This window comes from Akebia trifoliata, chromosome 4 (assembly GCF_017979445.1).
Source record: "Akebia trifoliata isolate Shusen 1 chromosome 4, ASM1797944v1, whole genome shotgun sequence".
Classification (NCBI taxonomy): Eukaryota; Viridiplantae; Streptophyta; class Magnoliopsida; order Ranunculales; family Lardizabalaceae; genus Akebia; species Akebia trifoliata.
The window spans coordinates 7,620,459-7,646,559 of NC_141378.1; the positions used below are offsets into that span (position 1 = coordinate 7,620,459).

Below are 26,101 nucleotides of genomic sequence, written 5' to 3' on the forward strand. Positions count from 1 at the left end.
TTTCTAATGTTGATCTTCTTCTAAATTAATCTAATAATTTTATTCTAATTAAAATCTTGTAGGTCCTAAATTTTGTTTAAGGTTCGTTTTTATCATCTTTATAATTTTGTAATATTCTTTAACAAACCAAGTTGTCAATCATGTTAAGGTGAGTGCTCCGTATCCTCACATGTCTCACTTAGAAATTCTATAAGAAAAATATGGATTAAAGTAGTTAAAACTGATATAAGAGTTTTGATTAATTTCAAATTCAAGGAATTATACATTGACGACGAAATATTTAATTTCAAATTTTATATTTTCAAAGGCCTGGAATTTTCACGATGATGATGAAATATTTCTTCATCGTTAGTCAAGAGATACATTGAATCCTTTCATGCAAAATATACTCATAATCAAACGTCCAAAAAGTAAATTAATATATAAATCTAATTACTTCCTTCGACTTGCAACTACTAACCACCAAGGATAGCCATGCCACGTGTCCCAGCCACAATGGAGAGATTATTCTTTAATTCCCAACTACCACTCCCTTGAAGTTGAAGAGAAATCACACACAAAACTCGTCTCAACCTCCGCTAAAGCGCTTTGCAAGCCCATCCCTATCACCTCCGCTCCAATCTTCCATGAATAAAATAGCTAGAATGAGAAAGAAGTCTAAGAAATATATAAATTTTATTTTTTAAAATATTTTCATGTCAGACAATGTAATGGTACAAGGGTCATTCTTACCAAGATGATCGACATTGTCGAAAATCAATCCATCCAACATCACTAATCAAACTAGAATTTCGACTTGAACATATGATTTAGTTCGTTAATTCCTAATTACTTTCCATGGTAAGCTATTTTAAAATGAATTGTTGTTATCTTTGACGATGATGTCCTCAATATGAAAAACTTGTTCTGGGTTTATATTCTCCGATATGATGTCCATGTGGGGTCCTATAAGCGCAAAATATATATAGACCAAGAATTGTTGGAAATTTTGTATGTAAGCTTATTGAAATTAGATAGAAAAAGAAGAAGATCAAGGAAGACTGATCTGGAGTACTTTGAATTCGACGCTTTCTTTAAATGTTATTTTTATATCTTCAGTATGAACCACAGTATCAAGGGAAGTTGCTGGTAAAGATTAGATAAAGCAACTTATTTCTTTTGAAAGAAAAATCAACAAAATAATGCTTTAAAATATTTAAAATTATCCTCATTAAAATATAAAATTATTGATATTTTTAACAAGTACGGGGAGTAAATATAAATCAATTCTTTTAAAATGATAATTAAAAAGAGTACACAAATTCTTTTTCCAAAATTAAAGATGGATTTTCATAGTAACCCTTAAGAATTCTTCTCAAGAATGATGAAGGTTTCTTTACAAATGGCAGTTGAAATTGTGGGTCCAAAGGACTCCATGCAGTTTGGCATCTTAAAATTTAGAATTTAAACAATCATACCAGCCATGTGAATGGTCCTAAAAGAATTTACTTTTAGGTTAAGGATTTGATGATCATGTCACAAAAGGGTGGGAGAAAATAAAGGTGTTTTTTTTAATATTACTTTTTTACGATGACGGGGGTGTCAAAACTTACGTCAGACTAGGGGGATTGGAATAACCAGGGCTGGAGCCAACGCATATTGGTCCCTGCCCAGGCAAATGCAACGCCTGCACATCACAAGCACCTTGTAAGTGAGGGTGCGCCATCGCGGGTGGCCTCAAGGAAATACTCCTCATACTGGGTATCTAACACCCAAACTACGGACTCTCACCGCTTATTGGATTACCTATTATAAGGTGTTAAAATAGTCTTTAAATAGAAACGAAAAATGTTAGACTCAATTTCATAATAAACAATTATTAAAGTTCAATGGATTAATCAATGCTCCAAGATGAGACACCACTTTAAAAATGGTGTCTAAGCAATCGTTAATCAAGATTCAAAGGTTGCCTAAGCAACCCATTTTGTCAAATAATTACAACTTCGCAAAAACCAAAATGGTTACTTTTTAAAGAACTTGACCACTCATTCAACACGGATGTCGCCCACTGTTAAAACACAAAATCCAATAGTCAGGGTAAGATATATATCCTGAGAATATGTCACATTTTCCTAGGATAAATCACTCCCTTCTCATATCATGTTTTAATGGTTGGGATTTCATGTTTTTTCATGTGTCAAAGATCTTGACCCAATAGAAAAAAAAGGGTTGCAAATAAAAATGAGACCAACTAGTTGCACACCATTAATTGTTGGTTGCCCACCAAACTAAAAAATTCTCTTTGTTTTAGTTATTTTCATAATCTCTATTAACCTACAGTTACACTTCAATAGGTAACCTTCAAGGATTTAAAATTTATCCACCTTCCTACAATTTTGTATTCCTTTCTCGGGTTCTACTTTGCTCATGATCTATTTTTCTCATGACTGATTTTGTTTCGAAATAAGGTATTGTTTTTCCAATCTCTCTTTACATTTTGTTTATAAATTACTATGAATCTATGTTTGAATCTCATCTATTGGATTTACATATATTGTAGAATTATTGTGTTTATGTTTACTCTTTTGCAATTGTTCTTTCTTTAAATAGAATGAATCACAAACACTGAATATTCAAGAATATATATAATCTTAGACATTGATTTTTAAATATAAAACAAAGAAAAAGAAGTATGACCCTTTTTATTGTATGTTGTTGATTTTCTTTAATGGAATTTTCTTTGTGTTACTATTATTTTTGTGGGCAAACGAGAATTTTTAAGTGATGGAGTGAAATTGGCAATGGGTGGTGTGCAACATAAAGATTAAAAATCTAAAACTTGCATGTACTCTCACCTTTGTTTCAATCTCCATTATTGAAGAAAATTCCTCGACCGAGAACCCTGATTCGATCTTTCTCAATTTCATCCCCATACTCTTCAAGCATCTAAGAACTTCAACCATTGAATCAATTGAAGAAGATGGACTATTTACTCGTAATCCGATTTTAGCTACATCTGCTTTCTCCCCTTCTCTCGTCGATAATTTCCCTTCAATCTCTTGGTTTCGCTTCTTCAACTTTTCCTTCAGTTTCTTAAGCTCTAGCAAAATATAAAGCTGTTGTTTGAATAATTGAATTTTTATCAATCTGCAAGGAAAGAATAACAAAAGGATTGAGATTCAATTAAATTAGAATTCAAAAGCCTCAACACGTTTATAGATTTTCAGTGAAAAACTTGCGAAAATTAAAGCGAAACAAATCAATTTCGACGAATTTCGAAAAATGTAGGATAGATTGAAACCTTGGTTCGAGGGGCAACATTGAATGCAAAGCTGAATAACTTTGCTTCTCCTTCGCACGCCGTAAACGTTCATTGATCTTGTGTTGAAAACGTGGATCATTCTCAAAGCCTCTACATTTATAAATATTTGTCGAATTCAAGAACTCAATTACTCTCTTGTTCATGTTCCGACCGTTAGAATCCATAATCGAATCCTTCAACCCAAATCCTTCCATGGGTTTTGAGTATGGAACAAAAGCGCTTTGACTCATTGATAGCATCTCCTCTAGAAAGAATGGATCCGCCATTTTCAGCTTTTTTGTTTCTTGGTGCGTTTTCCCGGGAATTTTAAATTTGGGTTCCAACGGCTATAATTATATTGAATGGTTAAGAACTTATAAGATTGATCTCCAATTAATGATTGGGTTGGTGTGGAAGTCTTTGTCCTGAGTTTACACTGGTCAACGCTGAATTTATTTATTTATTTTTCGGTCTGTTTTGGTGGTGAAACCTTAAAATTAAGGCGTGCTTATGAATTTTCAAAATTAGTTGACATATGTCGTAGCGAGGCTGTTTGCAACGACCTAAGCACATTTTTGGGCTGGACAGAGAAGAAAGCGTGTGCAGTGAGCATAAAGGTGGGTGCAAATAGAACCTTCCTATTTGTCAATATTTGAATATTCAGGAAATTATTTAAAAAATAATATAAATAATTAAATTTTTAATAAAAGAAAGGATTTCTTTAAAATTACAAAAAAAAAAGATAATAAAATGTTTGTTAAATATAATTTTTTTCGACATGACGAAAATGCCCATGTGAAAAACATAAGACCTAAAATAAAAATTTTCCAACAGTCAGATTTAGTCTGAAAATCCTGTTCAACATGCATTTTTCTAAGTTGTTTTCCATGTTACGCTCTCTTACATTTAGAGAGATATTTAAGGGGGAGTTTTTCAAAGGAGAAAAGTATTGGAAAATATATATTTTTAATTTATAATCTCAAAAAAAAAAAAAAAAAAAGCCTATTGATCAAGCTTTTTCACTGAGGTTAATTTTGTCCTGATTTGGGGAAAAAGTATAAAAACGCCCGTTAAACAGGTATTTTGTTATCTTTTATTGTAATTTTCTAAAATTTATGTTTTATATAAATATATAATTATATTTCTATTATTTTTTAGTAAATTTTTTTGTTTAAAAATTTATCTGATCAACTAACCTGCTTTTTTAGGGGTTGCCAGACCACCAATTGTCGAAGAGAAACCCTTTCCTTATTATGACCCCAAGTGAAGAAAAAGAACTTATTAAGTCTCATTCACGGTTAAAAAGACCTCGAGATGCATAAAACAAGACCTCAAGATTTGTTATGAATCTCGAGAAGTTGTTTAACACATCTCAAAGTATTTTGATGGTTGATGAGGCTTAATAAAACCTATATTTTTGCCTCACTATCATAGTAAGGCTAGTCCGACTCATTGGGAAACACTACATTTTTGGAAGATCCTAAAAGGTAGGGGTACAACTTGGTTCAGGTTGGATTGGTTTTGAGCAAAATTAGAATCAAACTGACCAAGGTCGGTTCCATTATATTGAAACCAGAACCAAACCGAATTGATGTAGAACCGAACCGACGTTCATTCGGTTTGGTTTGGTTCGGTTCCATAGGTTGTCAAAAACATGTCATTAATAATTAAGAAAAAAAAAAAACATTTTAAAATAAATCTTCTATTGCCATTCTACAGGCCATACTACTTGCATCTTACCGGCCATTCTACAGGTCATCTTACAGTCGATGCAAAAGACGAGAGAGAAAGAGAGATGAACCGTCGACTGCCGGAGTTGAGGCAACCCATAGCCACAACCGCATGCCCGTACAGTTGCAAACAATTGCAAGAGAAAGGGGAAGAGAGGGATGATCGCTAACCATCGACTGCCAAATTTGAGGCTACAGTCGCAGTTGAGCTGCAGCATGCTGCACTGTAGCACACAATTGCACTTGCGAGAGAGAGAGAGAGAGAGAAAAAAAAGGAGAAGGAGAGAGAGAGGACTGCATAACGCCAGCCGTCAAATTTGAGCCCATAGCTGCAAGTTGACTACAAGAGATGAGAGTGATAATGAGAGTAGAGGGAAAGAACGACTGATGTTTAGGGTTTTAAAAAAAAATATATTATATGGGTTCGATTATACATAAAGTCTGAACCGAGAACCGAACCCATCAGTTCTCCATTTTTTCAACCCGAAATCGAACCATTATCAATTTAAACCAAACCAAACCAATTCAAATCTCACGGTTTGGTTCGATTCTCGATTTGAACCGAATTAACTTGCACCCCTACTAAAAGGTACCTTAAACACCTAGCATTACAAATGCTTCATTGCAACAAATCAAACTACCCAAACACAAAACACATAATTATAAAAGAGTATTCTTGGCTTCCTGTTTTGACTAGTTCATGTTTGGTATTACACTCTATTTTCTCTCTTTTTTTTTTCCAAAACCCTAGACCAAAAAGACGAAAAAGGAAGAATCTTGACCGCAAGGCCTCGTCTTGTTCTTGAACGATACCAAGATGACTCAAAAAGTTGATGTAAAATAACCATGACCTAGGTTCAAATCTCGTTGAATCCACTTTCATATATACATATACATATATATATATATATATATATACATATACATATATATATATATATATATATACATATACATATATATATATATATATGTATATATATATACATATATATGTATATATATATATACATATATATATATATATATATACATATATATGTATATATATATATACATATATATATATATATGTATATGTATATATATATATATATATATGTATATGTATATATATATATATATATATATGTATATGTATATATATTGAGAGGACCATCTCTCGTCTTGTACTTCTTCCATGATTTGAAATCCAGTTACAAATTGAGTTGGCTTCCAACGAGTCCAAATCATCTTGACAACTCATCTTGTATCGGGCAAGTTCAAATCCTTTTTATTAAAAATAATTATTTATTATTATCATCTAAATGAATATGTGTTACAATAAGAAAATCTCATTTTATAATAATCACAAAATTTTAAACAAATATTATCATCAATACAAGCAAATTGACTTGGTCAAGTTTCCCGTTGATCGACATCAAATTCCTATCAGTTTTTTGTCAAAATTTGATTTTTAATGTACAATCAAATGTTGGTGAACGATTTCTTCGTAAATTTTCTTAGCAATCAAACACACCTTAAAAACAAAAAATAAAAAATGGAGGCAATCACCATCAAGACAGGGTGGGGTTCGAAACTAAGAGGCTAAGTTGAAAAATAGCATTATCTCAGTCCATATAGATTGGTCTTTTAATTCTTCTCAGGTGTGGATCCAATCAATAATGTCTACCTTTGCCCGACACATCTCTTTTGGACCACCTAGTAGTGTTTGACCAATCCATTGACGATCATATACATGGTCATGTGAAGCAATTTCTAGCCATTAAATTTGGACCCACTTTTTTTATCTTGGACCCACCAACCTGTGGATAGGATCTTTTTGTGGACTAATACACAAAAACTCAACTTGGTTGGTCCCTTACAATTATTACATTTGATGATTTTCTTTTATGATTGATACCTAATCATTAATTTGATCATTTTTTATTCTATTCTACCTTATGTAATCAAATTAATATTTTATATGATATTTGATACAATGGGTTAGTGGGTTCTATGGAGTGGAGTTGATTATTTTCATGATAAGGATATTAATTATTTAATTTTTTTTTTATTTATATTAATGAGACAGCAAATGTGGACCTTTATGACGCATAATTTTAAAAATCATCCAAGAATGAGATTGGTAACGATTATTAGAAAAAAGACAACAAGAAGATTTACACACTTTTCCTCTTCTTTTTTTTTTTCTTGTTTCTCAGTTCTTCATCATTTTGGTTCACGGATCTGCAAAATACTAGTCTTATCCGAGATATTAAGATGATTCAATCTAAAACCATGCCTTGACGTGTTTTGTAACTCATCAAGCCGATTTTAAGTTTGTTGGTAGAACAAATTAACATACTAAACGAGTGTTGAAATACAATGAATATAGGCTATTATGTAAATTGAAAATTAACCTCACTAAAAAAATTAAATTCATTATGCCAATTTTTTTTTATGGTAAACCTGTTTTAAATAGTTCAGTAACTTAGTGCTGACGGGATTTGAACCCATATATTTGATATCATCACCCAAAGACTTTATCCACTAAGTTAACTGACACTTACTTCATTATACCATTTTTATTCTCCAAAATAATAGAGTTTGAATCAATATCCATAGTTTTGGCCAACTTTTCCAACAATTTATAAAAGACTAATGATAATCTGACGCTCCCTAATGTGGCAGTTACAGAATCACAACTCTTTTTCTTATGTATCCCGAAACAAATGATCTACGATTTTGTGATGGGGGTATTTGAAAAAAGAGTGTCAGATTATCACGACTCTTTATAAAACCAAAATAAATTGTTTTTTGTGTTGATGATTGGTATGGCAAAGACAACTCATAAAAATTAGATGTTCCACCGTGAATTTTTTTTTTCTAACCATATATTTATCCTAATTTATAAAAAAATCCAAGATTTTAATATTTTTTCTCTTCTATTTTTTGTTAGCTCCAAAACTGCTAGACCTACAAATGACAAAGCTCTTGTGTGTGTGACCATAGAATGGTCTTTTTCAACAATTGCGTCCCTTGTGTTTGGATACATCAGCCATTTGAGTGTACCACCTTTCTACATGCATAAAACAGCCAAAAGTAATGTCTCCACAAACTTAGAAAAAATGGGATAAGAGAATCTAGCTTGCAAAAAGGGGTATTTGTACTTAAGAGATTATCTTCACTCTTTGTCTCTTTGAGAACCAAATAGTTCAAGAAACTCTTACCTTGGATCAGGATCACTCCTATAGCCAAACATGACCTCATGGGTTCATCTCCCAACATTCTGGATGAACCAACCGTAGATGATCAATTATCACAACAAATCAGATCACTCTAATATCATTGACTATGGGAGCAAGAGACAATCACACCTACTCCAATACAAATTACAGATGGTATACTCCCACTCCCAATAACAATCAAACGATGAATTTGTTTGCTCTGCTAATAGGCTTGGGTCAAACTGCATTCAAGGAATTTGAACTCATGAAAATTAATATTTTGTAACTTGACTTGACATAAATCTACCTAATATTACTCATTCATTGAGGACACACGATATAATGATCTTTGATCTTCATGAAAACGAAACTCATATAATTATGTTAATAAGCTCATTTCAATTAATGTTAAAAAATGAGCCGTCCAAAATTTTCAACTTAAAATTCATATTTAATGAGATTAAGTATTTCAGAATGGATCGAAATTTTATGAGAATGGTAACTTTTCAGGTTAAAATTCATATTTAAGGAGATTAAGTATTTCAAAATAGATTGAAATTTTATGAGAATGATCTATTATTATATGGTTATATTATGTTAAATGTTATTCATACAAACTCCACTAGTAGGAGTACAAATATGAAGTAATTTAGACTACTTCACACAAGCAATTTATGAATTTTGCTCTACCCTTGCACAAGGGCAGCATTGTTATTCGATCCATCCATCACCTTGTTAATCGACTATTCATTTCAAAGTCTCATTGTTGGATTGATGTGCATCCCTTCGACCATATGATCAACTTTTTCCCTTTCTTTTCCCAAATGAGTTCTTGGTGTGATGGTTATCTTTTTTTATGTCTCTTGTGACTCGTGAAAAAACACGAATGATAAAACATATATCTCCAAGATACACCATGTTTCCTTAAGATAATTCTTTAAATTGATTTTGATGATATATAGGAAAATGCTAGCGACCAAGATTTCTTGAGACATTATCAACCTCCATAACCATAGGTTTTTAGAAATATTTGTCTTTCAAGATCATTATTTGCTTCTTTGCAAATCATTTTTTAGATATTTTTTTCTTTAAAAAAATGCCATTACACAGATATCTTCAGAATAAATCATGATGGTTGTTTCCCGTCTCAATCTTTATGCCCTTACAAAGAGGGGTTGAGATTTAATCTCATCACAAATCTCGAGAACAACTTTAACTTTACGCCGTTTTCACTTCTCTCCATTTTCAGGAATCCCCCTCCAACTTTATTACCTTTCCTCTTGTACCCTCCTTCCGAAGAATACCCCTTTCAAATTTATATGTTGCTGCCTTCAAATGTTTGTTATTGATATAAGATGAGATTTTTTCATTAATCAATCCACATTACAAAAGAGAAACAAATAATTTTAAACTTCAAATATTTACATCAATTAATATTGAACCATTTGAGAGCAATGTGATCCGACTGAGTCAATAGGATGGATCGATTTGAACCAGACTCGATCGAGTACCAATCTAATCCCAAAATCCAGTTATCAAAAACAAGAAGTATACAGTCTACAATAATTAACATGAGAGAGAATGGCAAGATGCCATTTTTTTTTTCATTGATTAAGGACTATTCTCAAAGCTTTGTTTACACATGAATGATCCCAAATCAATTCTACCTCTGATGGATACCCTTTGGAATCTGTTCTGTGTAAACTCTTTACTTCTCTTTTGACTTTGTTACTGAAAGAAGACTTACAAAGCTTTTCACTTACACATTGAACTCTTGTGTTCGGACTTCGGTTTCATAGTTCTAGTTTAGATGCCTCTGGATTCGTTTCTCATGAGTCGTGTTGGTCTTCATATGGGAAATTTGTTTCCGAGTGGAAGTTGTCGATTGAGTCAACGGCGTCGCCATCACCTTCTTCATTTTCACCATTGTAAGTCTCAAGGTAGGCATCATCACCTTCATCCTGTTAAAGAAAAGAAAAAAAAAGATGAGAGAAAATGGGCAAAGGTCAACAGACTAGCTTTACACATTGATCAGGGTCTGTATCACTAGAAAAAAACAATTTCTTAGAAAAATCAATTTCTTGAGAAAATGGTATTAAGGAAATAATTTTTTTTAGAAAATGTTTGATTGCACCTAGGAAAAGTGACAATTTGAGTGTTGGGATTTTGGTTTTGAGGGTGGTGCCCGTCACGATGTAAAATCCGTTCTCTTAAAGTAAATGATTTTCTAAGAAAATGCAGAATCATACACCTGAAAAAATTACATTTTCCTATGCAAACATACAGACTGTAAAAGTAATAGATCTAAGAGCAAGATAGTATCAACCTCAATATCTTCATCTTCACTAGAATATGCAGAATCCAGTTTTTCATACAACTCTTCATCTCCACGGTCCTTGACCATTTCCATTTGATCCTGAACATGTGAATAAGAGAGAACAAAGATTAGAAGAAATGGAATGTTGAATTAAAGCCCTCATTGATAAAATTAGTCAAAGTTGAAAATTTTATGGAGTTCATACAAGTTCGGATCTTAGCATCTCCGCCCTCCTGTGCAGCGCCGAAATGTGATTATAGAGTGCCTGTTCATTAAAATGAAGACAAGAATCAGTTCAAAATTCTTTTTTTGAATGAAAATAAATTTCTTAAAAAATAAAATACACGAAAGAGAAAAGCATTCCTATGATACAATAAAGGAGAGAATCAATAGTTAGGCCTCATTTGGCACAACTTTGCATCATTTCCATAAGAGTAGCCGTTGTGACATCGATTTTTTGGTGACAATGTTCAGGAGAGACCCTTTTGGGGTCTACAAGCACTTCCAGAAGCCATGGGGCATTTGCTTAAAAACAGCTTCTGAGGACATTTTGGTCATTTACATAAAACCGTAGAAACATTTTGGGGTATTTTTGTCATTAATGTAAATTTTATGTATATTCTTCAGCCAAAAAAGCTCTCTCTTTTTTTATTTTAACATTCTGTCCCAATTCCCACAAACAGGTCCGAGCGCTTTCAAACCCGCTATTGTGTTCTCACTTTTCCTGAGTTACCAAGTCATATGGAGTGATATGGATGGAATGTTCAATTAGGGACATACCTCACGCCTTTGAAGCTCAATTGAGCGCGCCAATGCTTTCCTTTTCGTTAAGAGATTCTTGGGCCTCAATAAAGGAGGCCGTTGATAATCCCTTCCTCGGAATACAATTACTGCGAACCCTTTGGAAACTTTGTCCACTGAAACCAAGATGCCCCCACTCTCAGCCTCCAACGACAATGCAATGCTCCTGACTTGGTCGAAAGTTCTAGCCTTCACAATAACTTTAACCAGTTCTCTATACTTCCAATGCAAGTGCATGTTCTCCACCGTACCATCAAAGACTCCTCGCCTCCCTGAAAATGGAATTCAGTCTGCTTAAAATTCCTCCTACTTCATGAAAAGTATTATGTGGGGATAGGGCATAAAATGGGTTGGATTTTATCTGAAATCCGAATATAACGGGTTTGGGTCCTTGGAGTAGATACGAATCAAAAATGGGTTGAGTATGGTTTGATGTCCCATGATCCGAGTTGGATCTGGATTGGATACGGATCCATCAATATATCCAGCAAGATCTGAATTACATATATTGCTTTGAAAATTATATTTTTAGGTTTTTCAAAATATCATTTTCAACTACTTTAATATAACATAAATTCCTAAAATAAAATGATTATAATGGTAAAATAGAATAGTATAGCAATTAACAAGTAAGTATAAAAGAAAAAAATGTTAAACGATCCAGAATTATCCGAATTAAGTGAAATCAAAATGATCCAAGTCGGATTTGGATTCAGATCAAGATAAAGAAATTTGGATCTGGATCTGGATATACTCAGGTCCGACCCATTTTAAGTCCTATGTGGGGAGGTAAATGAATAGGTTGTTACCGAGGAGCAGGAAAGCTTTCATCCTCAAACCAATTTTGCGAAACATAAACCTCTCCTCTTCGGTTATGCTTTCTGGATCTGCTGTTCGTTCCATAGGGTTCAAGAATACCTCCACCTTAGCTAAAGCCCGTTCTGCTTTCATTAACTTACGTTCAGCCTGTTACCAACATTGTGGATTAAAAAAAGCATGGGCACATGAGAAGAACATAGCTAATCAACCACATTTAAATCTGTCATTCATAAACCATTTGGCACGTTGGAAAAAATTCACGGTATCTCATTCACTAAAGAAAAATCATCCATTAGCTCATGAGATTCTAGTAGTTTCCAAGAAAATTACAATCTAGAAGTTCTTTTTTTTTGAGAAAGCTGGACTTGAACCCACGACCTCAAAGTTGCTTTGCAATGTGTCAAATCAACTGAGCTATGGGTCTAATCCCCTACTAATCTAGAAGTTGAGGATCACTCATATTTTTTGAGTTTGGCCAACTTACAAAAGCAAGTTTCCGCTCAAGCTTTCTAACAAGGTCTGCATGCCTTGCTACTTCTGCAGCTCTCATCATCGTCTCCCTATCATCATCATCTAACTTTTTTCCCCATCGGGCATCAGCTTCTAGAGTTTCACCAAGGGTACCAGCAATACCAGATTCCTCGGTTGTTTCAACACTTGTAATAAACAAGGATGAGGCTCTCAGTCGTGCTTGCTCCTCCTCATCTTGTAAGGCTTTTGCTAAAGTCTCCCTTTCTAATAATGCCTTTGTCACATCTGGTGATAAGAAATCCTTCCCTCTATAGAAGACAATGTAGTCTTTGTTTCTAGAAAGAAGCGTCCCTCCTGTCAGTTTCTACATTCAATCACAAAAAGATATAAGAAAATGTCCATACAGAACCTCCACGTAGCAATTTATGAACTAAAAGAATTACATGCATTTATGCTGAAAAACTAAGAAAAAAAAGTAAGCACTTACGGTTACATGTGCCAATATTCAGTAAATATTACAATATATGGATAACAGTTGGGTCTTCTTAACCTGTATCTATGTTACCAGGTTCACTAATATAGTAGCGAACCGCGAACAGGTACATACCAAACCAGTTCGAGGTTCTGTTTGTAGTGGGTTTGTCAAAAACAGAAAACCTAACGAACCCCTTATTTTGGTAAATTTTAGAGATACCTCCATGGTTTGGTCAAAATTTGAGATAACCCTTATTTTAGAAATACCAAGATTTCGCCAATATTAAAGATACCCCTTTGTTTTTAAACTGATGATATGTCATAATTGACCTGAGTCTTCTTCTATGAGATTAACATAAATGACTTAAATATCCGCCACAAACTACCTATACAAACTGGGTTCATTCAAGAGTGGCGAACCACGAACCGTGAACCTGAATTCAAACCCGGGAACCCATGAACCAGGTAACATATGATCAAATTATGAGAAATATATTTGTCTAGGTTCATTATGGAGCCAATGATCCCATCTCTCTCTCTCTCTCTCTCTCTCACACTCTCACACACTCACACACACACACATATGAACACCCTTTAGAATTGGGACCAATCCCAACAGATCCACTCTGCCACCACAAACAGGCATATCAGGTGAAGTCGTACGTGGAGGGACTCGATCTCACGACCCTGGGGAGCCCACCCGGGTCATTGAACCATCATCATCAAAACGTTACCCCGAGGTTTTGGAGTCGGCTAAACAAATCCGATTCTCCATTTCACTGTCCAAAGCAATGTTTTCTAATATTGAACATTTCTCCTAACCGCGCCTATAATTGGCCTTCATTGAACAATGCCCAAACCATCTCAGTTGACTTTCTCTTATTGCATATCCTTGTAATACCAATTTTGTTCTTTTGACTCAAATCCTGCATCATTTAGACAAGGCAGTTTCAACTAAACCTGGGATTAAAACATAGTCCTCAACAAATTGTTTTCTTGCATCCCCTTCCCTACAACTTGTACTAATAGTATACCTTTTATAGTTGTATATATGCCAAGGGATATATTTTCTCAGCTATAATTTATCGAAATAACAATTTATTCTTTTGGCCACCAGACAATTTTACCAAAAAAATTTAACAGTTGATTCCCTTAGCTCTTAATTATATCTTGCAGCACGGTCGATACTGTATGATTATAACCATAACCTTTCTTTGAATCAATTTCACATGTGTTCCTATTAAGATTTAATAGGTATGTTATATAACTATATGTACAGCTTTAGATACAGTGGGAGGTTATTTTTCCCTCACCAGTAATGGAGGAGGCTAGTCCTCTAGAGAGATGAGGAATTATATAAGAAATTCTAGAAGGTTCGCTTATGTACCACAAGATTGAAGTCTAAAATCTGATTGCATATTAAAAAGAAGAAGAATCTAGAACAGGTAGAGTAGAAAATGAAGAGTAGAGTATTCTGGAAACACAACTATTGAATTGTAGACACTTAACTCAATCCAATCCATAAGATCTCCATTTCCTCTTCCAACTCTCATTTATGTAGCTCTCCCAATAATAATAAGATTTGATACAAAAAGATCAAGTCTTCATATGAAATAGGAAGCGAAGGCTCATCCAACTGTGTCGAGGGTCATGAGATTGCCCAACATTCTTTTTAAAAACACCCTTGCATGTCAATGGGTTTAAGTGAGTAGCCCACTACTTGCTATCTGACAGACCACTTACCCTCAAGAATCCTCATAACTTGAGACCTATCAGATCTCCTCTCCTCTTCCATAAAAAGGTTGAGTGTTCTCTTAGGTATGAGTGTGTCAGAGAGTTGAATGAATTACTCACTCACTTTTGGGAAGGTTGACTATTAGTCAAAAGACAAGGGTGTTAGCACAAGTGTGAAACTAGGAGACACTAAGTTAGTGATATGCTGCTCAAAATGCACAAGAGAATCCCTTAAGAGAACCCTTCTACTTTCCCCTTTTTTTTTCAGTAATATGGAGCATTTGAAGGAGTGGAATTCTTACCTGATAAATGTTCTTCAAAGAAAGAAAAATAATTAGGAGCATGTGATAAGCATATAGATCATTTCCTCAAATATTCTCAAGAAGAATATAACAGCTATCGCATTAACAGTTATCACAAAAAATGTCATATATAAGCAATCACGAAACCAGAGTCACCATAGTTGCAGATCAAAATCACTTTTTTTCGGTTTTTTAACAAACAAAAGGGAAAGAAAGATTTTTAGAATTGACACGTCAAACTAAAAAATGCACTTGTTTAATATAACTAATATAATCTCGTAAAATGTGTAGAGATCAGAAAGCCATGTCAAGCATAAACAAAGTATGAGTTTACAACTTGGTGAAGATATTGGAAACAGTAGACTGAGCGAGCTTTTATATGCATATTGAAGAAGAATAAATTCCCTATACTGCATATTGTAATTAGGAATAAAATTTTTTACTTTGATATCTTCGGCCATTCTCTCGCTGGTAGTAAGCTGCACACCACGCTTCAGTGCTATCTTTGCAATCGAACTTCTTTCCCACAACTTGGCCATGGCCATAGCCAACCCCTGGTGCTGCCTGCTTCTTCCTAGAGATGGAAAAAAGGTCAAATCACAATCCAAGGACAATGGGACTAGAATATCATAAATATAGAGAGCTGCTACCGGCACCCCAACTTTTACTTATCACACCCCAATTTCTTAAATTATTTATCACACCCCAATTAAAGATTAAAATATACTCTTCAAATTACCAAGGTTTGGCTCAAATTATAATCTCACCATTACAAAACATTATAACACCCGTTTAAACAATTTCAATTGTTGTTTACAATTATGATTAGGATCATATAAAATCATAAACCCAAAAAATAGACATCTAGAAAGAAGAAGAAAAAAAATGAGAGAACTTCTATTGGCACCCCAACTTATACTTATTCTCAATCATTCACTTTTTTCGTTATTTTGAATTGGGGTATAATAAGTAAAAGTTGGGGGTGCCAATAAGGTGCCAATAACAGCTCTCTGAGTATATAAAGTAACCTTAATGCATACCTAGAGCAAAATGTGGCGGTAGCACCTTAGCAAGCCTTCGTAGAGCTGTTGTTTCCTTGATTCCAAGACCAGATCTCACTCCATATGGAAGTATTCTAAAGGGAGGTTTGTAACCAGAAATGAGACCCGGAAGCAAATCAGCATCTACGGGTAATGGACCGGATCCTGGCCAATCGGTATACCGCGGGCCTAAATCATCTAATAGCTTGTCAATTTCATGTTCATACTTGATTTCTGGTACCGGTTCCACTTTTGTCTCCTTGACAGGTACCAAGCCTCCTTGAGCCAAATGTATATCACCAGTAGAGCCACGCTCCATGGGATATCTATTATTTTTATGAGTAGTTGTTGTGTAAGTGTTGACGTCACCGTTATGAATTCGTTTTTTTGATTGTTGCATTGAAGGAAGCTCATAGCTCACTCCTCTGTACAAACAAATAGAAGTACCTGACCTCCATATTACCAGCCCACCAGTTTTTCTCTGAAAAATATGTAGGATTCCACATCAGCAAAGACTTCAAACAAATGTAGTTATTTAATGGGATTGTTCAAAAAGTTAAAACCCCTATATCCTCTACATGATGAACTCTATGCAATTATCCGAGACTTCTCTTCTAGACCGAGTATATTATAACATAATATTGCCTTGTCTATAGGTGTACTCAAAGAGGGTGGGATGCACAAACAAAACCCAAGCAGAAAAGGTCAAATATTTTTTTATTAATTACTGATTCGGTGGAACCAGAATGACTTTAGAGTACACAAAATAGAAGTACAGGGTACGGTCATTTGAGAGGATCAGCGTCAACATAGATATAGCCAATATTATGAAATTTGAAATTGTTTCTTTTCAGTTTCCAACTTCGGACTCTAAGCCTTCAATATGTTGCCCCTGGGCCCAACAACACAAAACACTCTTAGGATCTATGTTTACTAAATCCTTCACAATATCTTGACTCCACTTTTGCACTTTTTGTTTCTAAATAATTTACCAGGGTGAGATAATTTCTAAATCATGTACTTTACGATTTTACTGCCATAAATAGTATGTCAAGGGGCATTGCGGCCACTGCTATTTAGTGATAGAAATTTTCAAGTCTCTTTCAAATTGCTGCCTAAGTCACTGCAAAGCCACGAGGATTAGATGGCTCGGCTTATGGATTTTATCAGCAAGGCTCTAAATGACTAATAAGGTGTTGACTTGTAGCCCATTGACAATAGAACTTGTCCCTTGCATAGAATGAAGTTTGATTTAGAAAGTTTGATGGTTGTTAGTGTAGGTAGTGGGACGGTGCAGATGATTAGGAAACCCTGTTGAGTTGGAAAATTAGGAACTTCGTCTCTAAGCAGGAAACCAGAATTTTTGGAAGAATATACCTTTTTTTTCCTTCTTTCATTTTATTTTGTGTCGGGGTGGGGTGGTAGAGGATAACCCTGATCAGGTCAGGCACTCTCACTGGCCTAGATTGACAACAACATTACAACAAAATCAAGCTCAAGAGAACGTTTTAAAGGATAATTTTCACCTTTTGATTCATGCATCTTCTCTTCCATTTACTACAAATTTCAACTCTTTACAAGTGATAAAAACACCTTAAAGGTGAATTGTGTAGCGATTTGAGACCTTTAATCTGCTACCTCCAAACAACGCCCTTCATCTTGTAAAATTTTGATTTTCTTTACTTCTTTTGCTAGGTGGTTTTCTTTACTTGACGAAAATCCAAAAGCTAGAAACTAAGCAAATCCTCCAGAGTGGTGTCTGAAGGTTCTAGGAAGCACCACCAACCTCATTATAAGATATAAGCAACCTTTAGTTGAGTCCTAGAATGCATTAAAGTGAAAAGAAAAGGATTGTTTCCTCTGATTAGAAAAGCCCGCAATTTGGTGTGAGAATACAATGTTGGCAAGTAGAAAACCAGTTTGTGTACAAGCGAAGGGCGTTTTTGCAACATAACTTCTGTTGAAAGAGCGCTTGCACTCCAAAGGTAGTTTTTGTCCGTCTATCTTCTTTTTGCTAGGCGATCAAGAGGTTGGTGGTCATCAGAAGTGAAGGTGGATTCAACGGGATTCGAACCTAGTTTGTGGGATCAACGCTCCACGTGTCTTACCAACTTAACTAATTTATCATCCTCTTTCCCATCTTTCTTGGTAGCTTGTCTAACCTCTGAAGTGTGGATGTGGGTGTGTGGGTGGGTGTGGGTGTGGGTGTGGGTGCAGGTGCAGATGTGGGTGTACAAGTGAAGGACGTTTTTGCAACATAACTTCCACTGAAAGAGCACTTGCACTCCAAAGGTAGGTTTCGTCCATTTATCTTTTGTTTTGCTAGGCAAGCAAAGGGTTAGTAGTTAACAGAGGTGAAGGTGGATTCAATGGGATTTGAATCTAGTTGTGGGAATCAACACTCCTCAAGTCTTACCAACTTAGCTAATTTATCACCTTCCTTCCCATCTTTCTTGGTAGCTTATCTAACCTCTGAAGTGTGGATGCGGTGTGTGTGGGTGGGGTGGGTGCAGGTGCGGGTGCGCGTGCGCGTGCGGGTGAGGGTGAGGGAGCGGGTGCAGGAGCTAGTGCTACAGCAAGCATCGCAAGCTTATAAATTCCTGGCCTATATAATATAGTGTGTAAGAGACTATTTCACCACTTGCAAAAGCAATGGTGCATCCATTTAAACTCTCCCACGCAAAAGCATAAACAATAACAGTCCAATAACAAAATTCAAATATAATTTCTCGATAGCTCGATGAAAAAATAAAGTGAAACAACGGAATAGATATAATTGACTTCAACAAGAAACTAACCTCCAATATCTCATGCATCCTCTTCATGTTCAATGCTGGTGCACCCTCACATTTGAGCCTAACTATCTCTGCCGCCTTCCATTTCTCGTGAATCAAATCCACAACCGATTGAGTAACGCCACTACTTCCAATCCTCATCTTCTGCTTAATCCGAACCGCTAAATGCCTCAGCCTCCTCAATTCTGGCTCGGGAATTGTCAATTCAGCCAAAGAAGTCTTACTCCGTCGTCGAACAGAATTCCTCCCCTCTTCTTCCTTCACCGATGGCTTCTCCCACGGAAATCGAACCTCCCCATCACTTCCAAACCCATTTTCAACTCCTAAAGGAGATTCTACAGAAAGCCCATTTTGCGAATTCGAAAACATCCCTTCTTCAACATAAAAAACATCTTCCACCGATCCTTTCTTGACCACACTATCCTTCCTCTCACTCACGTCATCCACATATCCAAACTTCTTCAATTTCTCCACAATTCTCTCCATTGTACTACTACCACTACTAACACTAATATTACTATTCTTCTCATCATCTTCACTTGAAACACCACCATTTCTGTAATCCACCAATGCCTGAGGTCCTCTGTGGAGTTGTGGTTGGTGGGTTTCACTCCATTTATCAATCGAACTACGACTCGACAATCCACCATTAGAGGGAGAGTGAGAAATTGGTGTTTCTCCAACAAAAGGGCGTCTGTCATTCTTGTTTTTTGAGCAAAAAACCAGAATTCCTTTGTGGGTATTTTTCAGGGATTGTATTTGGGTAGATTGTGTTCTAGTTACATATAAATTGTGGTTTTTGTACCTTAGAATTTGCAGATGAACGCCATGAAACCTTGAGAATGAGCTCTGAAATGAATCCAAGAAACTTGTTGGGTGGATTTGACAACTGGGTACAACAGACATCAGAGAATCTACGCAGAAATTAATGAAATATAAAAAATAAAAAAATTGGACAAATAAGACTGCTGAGTTGAAGAGGGGGGTTAAGAACATAAACAGGTAGTCGTATCTTCTGCATCTCTCAAATAGATATCTATCCACCACAGAGGCACGGAAGGGAAGGGAGGAAGGCACGTGCGTTGCACGTGTTTCTAAGGGTGTACCATTATGTTTTTAATGTGCTCTCGGGAGTTAATTTCAAGCCTAGCTCCCTTGTAGGTAAGTATTGGATTGGAAGTAAAATCTCGGGATACGAGAATCCTTAGATATGCATGTAGTGAATTAGCCCCTTGGAAAAAAATAATAATAATTAAGAGACTCCATATGAAATGCAATTCCAGATCGATAAACGGTTAATGCCTGTAGGTTGTGAGTTCAATACCCAATGAGCATTAATTCCCCAAGGACCACCCGTGTGTGCGCACCCTCACTTACCTGGTGTGTGTGATGTGTGACATTGCACATGTCAAAACCCACGGTTTATGGATTAGGCAAAGCCCAAATAGAGGCTTTGTCCCCTGTTTATTGAGATACCCAATTATAAAAAATCATTTTTTTAACAAAGTAAAGTTAAAAAAAATCCACATTTACCCCTGTACAAACATCACTAATTGAAGTTTTACATTTTTTTCCTTTTTTTTTCCAAATTTGTAAAATTATTGCTTACAAAACATCACTATGGTGTCGTTTGTTAAATTGGAAAAAAATAACTGTTGAAACTAATAAGTGCGAAATTTAAGTGCTGAAAAGTTGTTTGTTTAGATGCTGAATCATGTTTGTTACATAATGTTGAAATTGATAAATTGTCTTTTTTTACTTTTACAATCACATTATACATTGTTTGCATGTTTTAAATGCTTATTTCTTATAAAATATAATAAAATATATTATTTCTTATAAGATTAAAATACAATTCATTTTTAAATAATAAGTAATATTCAAATTTTCAATTTATGAATAATCATTTTTATTTCTAAACCCCACATATTTTAAATTAAAAACAATAATGTCATACAAGTCACCAAAATTGAAATCAACATTAAAATAACTTAATTTTGGATGAATAATTTTTGATGAAAATGAAGGATGTGTAATTATAAAAGCATCTTATGAACTAATAAGAGCAACCCACGCTATAGCCAGTTTTTTTTTTTTTTTTTTGTCTAATATGGGTTAAACTTTTTGGAATGAGCAAATTTTTTGTGAGGATGATCTATATGGTCTAGATATCATTCTCACCAAAAATCAGCCCATTTTGAAATTTTAAATCATGTCAAAAATTGGTTTCAAAAAAAATTTGATGATTTACGATCGTTGAACTTGTTTTGATGGAGTTAGAAGTTTTGGGATGGGTTCCTCCTCATTGTAGAAATCATTATCACCAAAAATCAACTCATTCCAAAATTTTAACCCATATAAGACAAAATAAATTGGCCATGGTGTGAGTTTATTAATTTCTGGGATGTTTATATACTTATCCATGATATATAAGAGGTAATATCTTTTAAGTATAAGGACATACCTGTCCATGCTGGAAAAAAGTGAAGTGCTTATTGCTTCAACACTTTTTTTCAGCATCAAAATAGTGCTGAATTTTTTTCACTTATTTTTAACAATAAGCGCTAAAAAATATGGAGTAAACAAACACGCTATTTTGACAAAAAGTGTTGAATTATTATTTTTTTCCAGCAATAAACGCTGAAAATAACACAAACAAATACCACCTGTGTCGTAACAACTTTGTCTCTCCCTCTTTATCACTCTGACACCAACTTCATTTCCGTTTACAAAGGGACATCATAGTCATTCATACGCACTTTAGTGCACGTATATCTAATTTTTACCACACATTCATTATCACATCTAGAACCCATTGAGAGCACCACTACCTTCGACAAGTCCTTATCTTTCTCAATTGTCACGTGTGTTGCATGTAGGTAATTAGAACTAATTTTATCATTTTATTGATAGCAAAAATGGTATGTGTGGGCACACCCAAATTTGACTAGTCAAATCTTAACAGAGTAGTGATTTTCTGATGCCTCTTTTACGTATGCCCCCATACGTGGCATGGACTAGAACCAGTCTTTTTCCTCAGGATATACAATTACACATCCCCATAAATATGTGCAATTGTTTATCCCGATGAAAATGATCTATGATCATAGTACATGCCATGTCAAGGGCGTATGGGAGTGTCTGTCGGAGGGGGGGGGCGTTAGAAACTCATTCTTCATCTTAATAAGAGCATAACTTTTAATTCGAGAGTCCATTTCACAAGCGTTACATGTGTATGTTAGGTGTTCAGTGAAAATATATCCAATATCGAGCTTGATGCTTTCTGATAGATATTAACGAAGTATCCAAAACACAATCAAATCAAAAGTCGTGACTATATCTTCAAAATTATGAGTATGTCATTATTCGATCGCCAGTTGTTGTCAAAACTCATTGAAATTTATTGAACGTTATATCTTAATCTTCATAAATTACAAGTCATTTACTAACACTAATCGTTTTAATGAGTTGTAATAATCGTTGAAAAACTTAAGTACAGTTAAAAGAGGTGACAAAATGGCATTTTTTTGTACCATTAAGTATTTTTCTTTTATTTTTAGTACGACTAACCTTACTAACTTGTGGCATCCAAAAGCACGATCCAATGCTGCAAGGGTTGTAGAAGACAAAATCTAGGAATTTTGAAGGAAAAAAGATCTCAATTTTTTTTTTCAACATTAAGTTTTAATTTCAATTTTGGGAATTCCATGGAAGTTTGGTAGCTACCCATTTTCAAAACCTTAGATCAAGCCCTAAACACGGGTTGACAATGGGTCAAGTAAGGCCTCTATCAACTCCATACCCAATGTCTTACTTGAATTTTAGGGTAATGCCCAAGCTCAAAATTTTAGCCAAGTTGCAGGTGGATAAATATAACTGGTTTTTGGGCCACCCAAATGTTTACCCTTTTTCATGATTTATTATTATTATTTTTTTACTTTAATATAAAAAATTATATAATAAAAGTTATAATTATTTACATATATTTATATCTAGAATATGAAATTATAATTTTGCCTTCAGATAAACAAGTAGGATACGACGTATATGCATACCCGACCTACAAAACTTTTGGGTAAACGGGTATCGGGAAATATTACTCAAATTCTTTATTGGACATAAAATCCTTGCCCATATCCGATTTATTTGGGTCGGATGAGTCAGATAGATGGGTCTTATCCGACCTATTGCTAGACCTACCTAATTTTTTTTTTTTAATTTTTGTTTACTGATATTTTTCATGAATTCGAGAGGGCCGTGGTGTTAGATTGCTAATGTGCTAATCCATTTGAGCTCAAGGACACCTTAGTAAGAGTTAAAATCTTGTCAAGTTAGTAAATATATGTATATGGGTGGCATTTGGAGGCCCTAAAATGAGTCAAACATTGTGCATTGTATTTTTCAAAACATGGGTTAGAAGCTTCAGAATGAGCTGATTTTTAATGAGGATGATTTCTATGATGAGGAGATCATCCTCACAAAAAATCAGCCCATTCCAAAACTTCTAACCCCATCAAAAGTTATTTACAAAAATTGGACGGTCCATGATTTTTCAACTTGTAAACTAGGGTTAGAAATTTCGGAATGAGTTGATTTTTGGTAAGGATGATTTCTTCACCGTAGAGATCATCCTCACCAAAAATCAGCCCATTTTGAAGCTTCTGACCTATGTTTTGAAAAAAGTTTGGCTCTCTTTATTCATATAAGGTCATGTTCCGTGTACACTTATCTCTACTCATATCTCCACAACTCATTTGGAGCATTGGAAATCTACGGACGACATTAAATGTACACTTATAAAAATTTCTTATCAAATAAAAGTTTCAAAATTAGTTTTACTTCCCCGTAAAATTGATCCTCTCTCAACTTTGTTTCTCTATAGGAAGAACGACCTATTATTCGACAAACTAGTTTGTATTCTACGTCTTATTCGTTCCTTTGCTTAACAACCTATTCTTCGACAAACACCAAAGATTTGCGACGACGACAAAACCCATAATCTGAAACTCTCGCTCTATCTCTCTCTCTCGATCTGCCAATACTCTCTCGACAATAGATCTCTTTCTCTTGATATTCGTTACTCTACCCTCCTCTATGTTTCTATGCATTAAAGATCCAAAATAAACAAAGTCTCTCTCTGCCTTTTATTTCGAGTTGCAGAAGAAGCTTTCAAGCTTTGTTAATGGCATTCTATCCTATGTTCTTCTTCTTATTCTTTTATCAACATTTTCAACAACACCATCAAATGTAAATCTTACTTCTCAATTTTTAGCAACATCATCAAATGTAAATATGATTTCAGCAACACATCTGTGAATAATTTTAATTGCTTCATTATTTCCAATTTGTTTTATATAAAAAAATTGGGTTATATTTGTTTGATAGGTGATGTTCTTTATTCTATGAGGAGAGCTTTGAAGGATCCAAGAAATGTTCTACAGAGCTAGGATTCAACATTAGTGAACCTGTGTACATGGTTTCATGTTACTTATGATAGAGATAACAGAGTTACTAAATTGTAACTACCCAACGCGGTTTGTGGAGATATGGTTTCATGTTACTTGTGATTGAGAAAACAAAATTATGAATTGAAATTTTTTTCTAGGTAGGTAATACCAATTACGAAAATTTGAATGTGTAAATTGATCATGTACTCACTTACACGATTGGCTTTAAATCTAAGTCGTTGGATCTTCATCTAATCTCACGGCTAAGATCAATTGTGAAGATATGATTATCTATATGTGTACACGGAGTGCGATTCATATATATATATATATAGGGTCGGGTTCCTGCAACACACATTGCGACACACATATAGACAACGTGTTTGTCTTATATGGGCAAAAATGTTTGGAATGGGCTGATTTTTTGTGAGGATGATCTCTGTGATGAGGGGATCATCCTGGCAAAAAATCATCCCATTCCAAAACTTGTAACCCCATCAAAATTGATTTACAAAAATTGGACGGTCTATAATTTTTTAACAAAAATTGGACGGTCTAGAAGTTTCATAATGAGCTGATTTTTGGCAAGGATGATCTCCTCACCACAGAGATCATCCTCACAAAAAATCAGCCCATTCCAAACATTTTTGCCCATATAAGACAAAACACGTTGTCTATATGTGTGTTGAAATGGTTGTCGTTTGAACCTGACCCATATATATATATATATATATAGAGAGAGAGAGAGAGAGAGAGAGTGAGAGAGAGAGCGCCAAACATTATGCTAAACATTTTTCAAAATAAGGGTTAAAAGTTTTCGAATGGGTTGATTTTCTGTGAGGATGATCTCTATGGTGAGGAGATCATCTTCACCAAAAATCAGCTCATTCCGAAACTTATAACCTTAGTTTGCAAGTTGAAGAATCGTGGACCGTCCAATTTTTATAAATCACTTTTGACGAGGTAAAAAGTTTTGGAATGTTAGAGATCATCTTCACAAAAAATCAGTCAATTCTAAAACTTCTAACCCCTATTTTGAAAAATGTTTGGCTATCTTTAGGACCTCCGAACGCCACCATATATATATATATATATATATATGGGTCCTGTTCAACACCCTACGTGTTTTGTCTTACATGGGTTAGAAGTTTTAGAATAGGCTGATTTTTGGTAAGGATGATATCTATGGTGAGGAGATCATCCTCATCAAAAATCAACCAATTCCAAAACTTCTAACCACATAAAAAATGGTTTAAAAAAATGGACGGTTCACAATTTTTCAACTTGTAAACATGGGACTAGAAATTTCGGAATGGACTGATTTTTTGTGAGGAGGATCTTCTAACGGTAGAGATCATCCTCATAAAAAATCAGCTAATTCCAAAATTTCAACCCATGTAGGACAAAACATGTAGGGAAAAAATGTAAGATGTATGAGAAATGTTCGGCACCCTACACTTTACCCTATGTGTGTTTTGTTCTACATGGGTTAGAATTTTGGAATGGGCTGATTTTTGATGAGGATGATCTCTACGGTTAGAAGATTATCATCACAAAAAATCAGCCCATTCCGAAATTTCTATATATATATATATTGAAATGGATCGGGTTGGGTTGGACCTGTTTCGAGTCGACCCATCTGCCCCTAATCCTGGATGAGTTTGGGAGTCGTGACTTGTAAC

The 26,101-nt window shown here is 34.7% G+C and overlaps 2 protein-coding genes across 2 annotated transcripts; both read right to left on the reverse strand.

Annotated features, from left to right (window-relative positions):
• Window positions 1–1,588: 1,588 nt before the first annotated feature.
• Window positions 1,589–3,586, reverse strand: LOC147403440 (transcription factor bHLH92-like). Its single transcript, XM_086437561.1, has 3 exons — window positions 3,281–3,586; window positions 2,829–3,126; window positions 1,589–1,666 (listed from the first exon to the last, which is right to left on the reverse strand). The coding sequence occupies exons 1-3, from the start codon at window positions 3,565–3,567 to the stop codon at window positions 1,589–1,591; spliced, it is 663 nt and encodes a 220-aa protein (XP_086293687.1). The 5' UTR covers window positions 3,568–3,586.
• Window positions 3,587–9,620: 6,034 nt separating this feature from the next.
• CFM3A (CRM family member 3A) lies at window positions 9,621–20,010 on the reverse strand. The gene is made up of 9 exons (XM_086439030.1): window positions 18,976–20,010; window positions 16,178–16,658; window positions 15,581–15,711; window positions 12,641–12,991; window positions 12,147–12,303; window positions 11,317–11,609; window positions 10,742–10,801; window positions 10,546–10,635; window positions 9,621–10,180 (listed from the first exon to the last, which is right to left on the reverse strand). Exons 1-9 carry the CDS (start codon window positions 19,966–19,968, stop codon window positions 10,049–10,051), a joined length of 2,688 nt encoding a protein of 895 aa, XP_086295156.1. The 5' UTR covers window positions 19,969–20,010; the 3' UTR covers window positions 9,621–10,048.
• Between the last annotated feature and the right edge of the window lie 6,091 nt (window positions 20,011–26,101).

What these genes read in the sequence shown, in the direction of transcription:
- LOC147403440 (XM_086437561.1), bottom strand. Translation starts at nt 3,567, where the DNA reads ATGGCGGATCCATTCTTTCTAGAGGAGATGCTATCAATGAGTCAAAGC. An exon ending in ATGTTGCCCCTCGAACCAAG is followed by an intron (nt 3,127 to 3,280) that starts GTTTCAATCTAT and finishes CTTTCCTTGCAG; the next exon opens with ATTGATAAAAATTCAATTAT. An exon ending in AGATTGAAACAAAGGTGAGA is followed by an intron (nt 1,667 to 2,828) that starts GTACATGCAAGT and finishes TGTGATGTGCAG; the next exon opens with GCGTTGCATTTGCCTGGGCA.
- CFM3A (XM_086439030.1), bottom strand. Translation starts at nt 19,968, where the DNA reads ATGTTCTTAACCCCCCTCTTCAACTCAGCAGTCTTATTTGTCCAATTT. An exon ending in GGATGCATGAGATATTGGAG is followed by an intron (nt 16,659 to 18,975) that starts GTTAGTTTCTTG and finishes CATATTTTTCAG; the next exon opens with AGAAAAACTGGTGGGCTGGT. An exon ending in ACCGCCACATTTTGCTCTAG is followed by an intron (nt 15,712 to 16,177) that starts GTATGCATTAAG and finishes TTCCATCTCTAG; the next exon opens with GAAGAAGCAGGCAGCACCAG.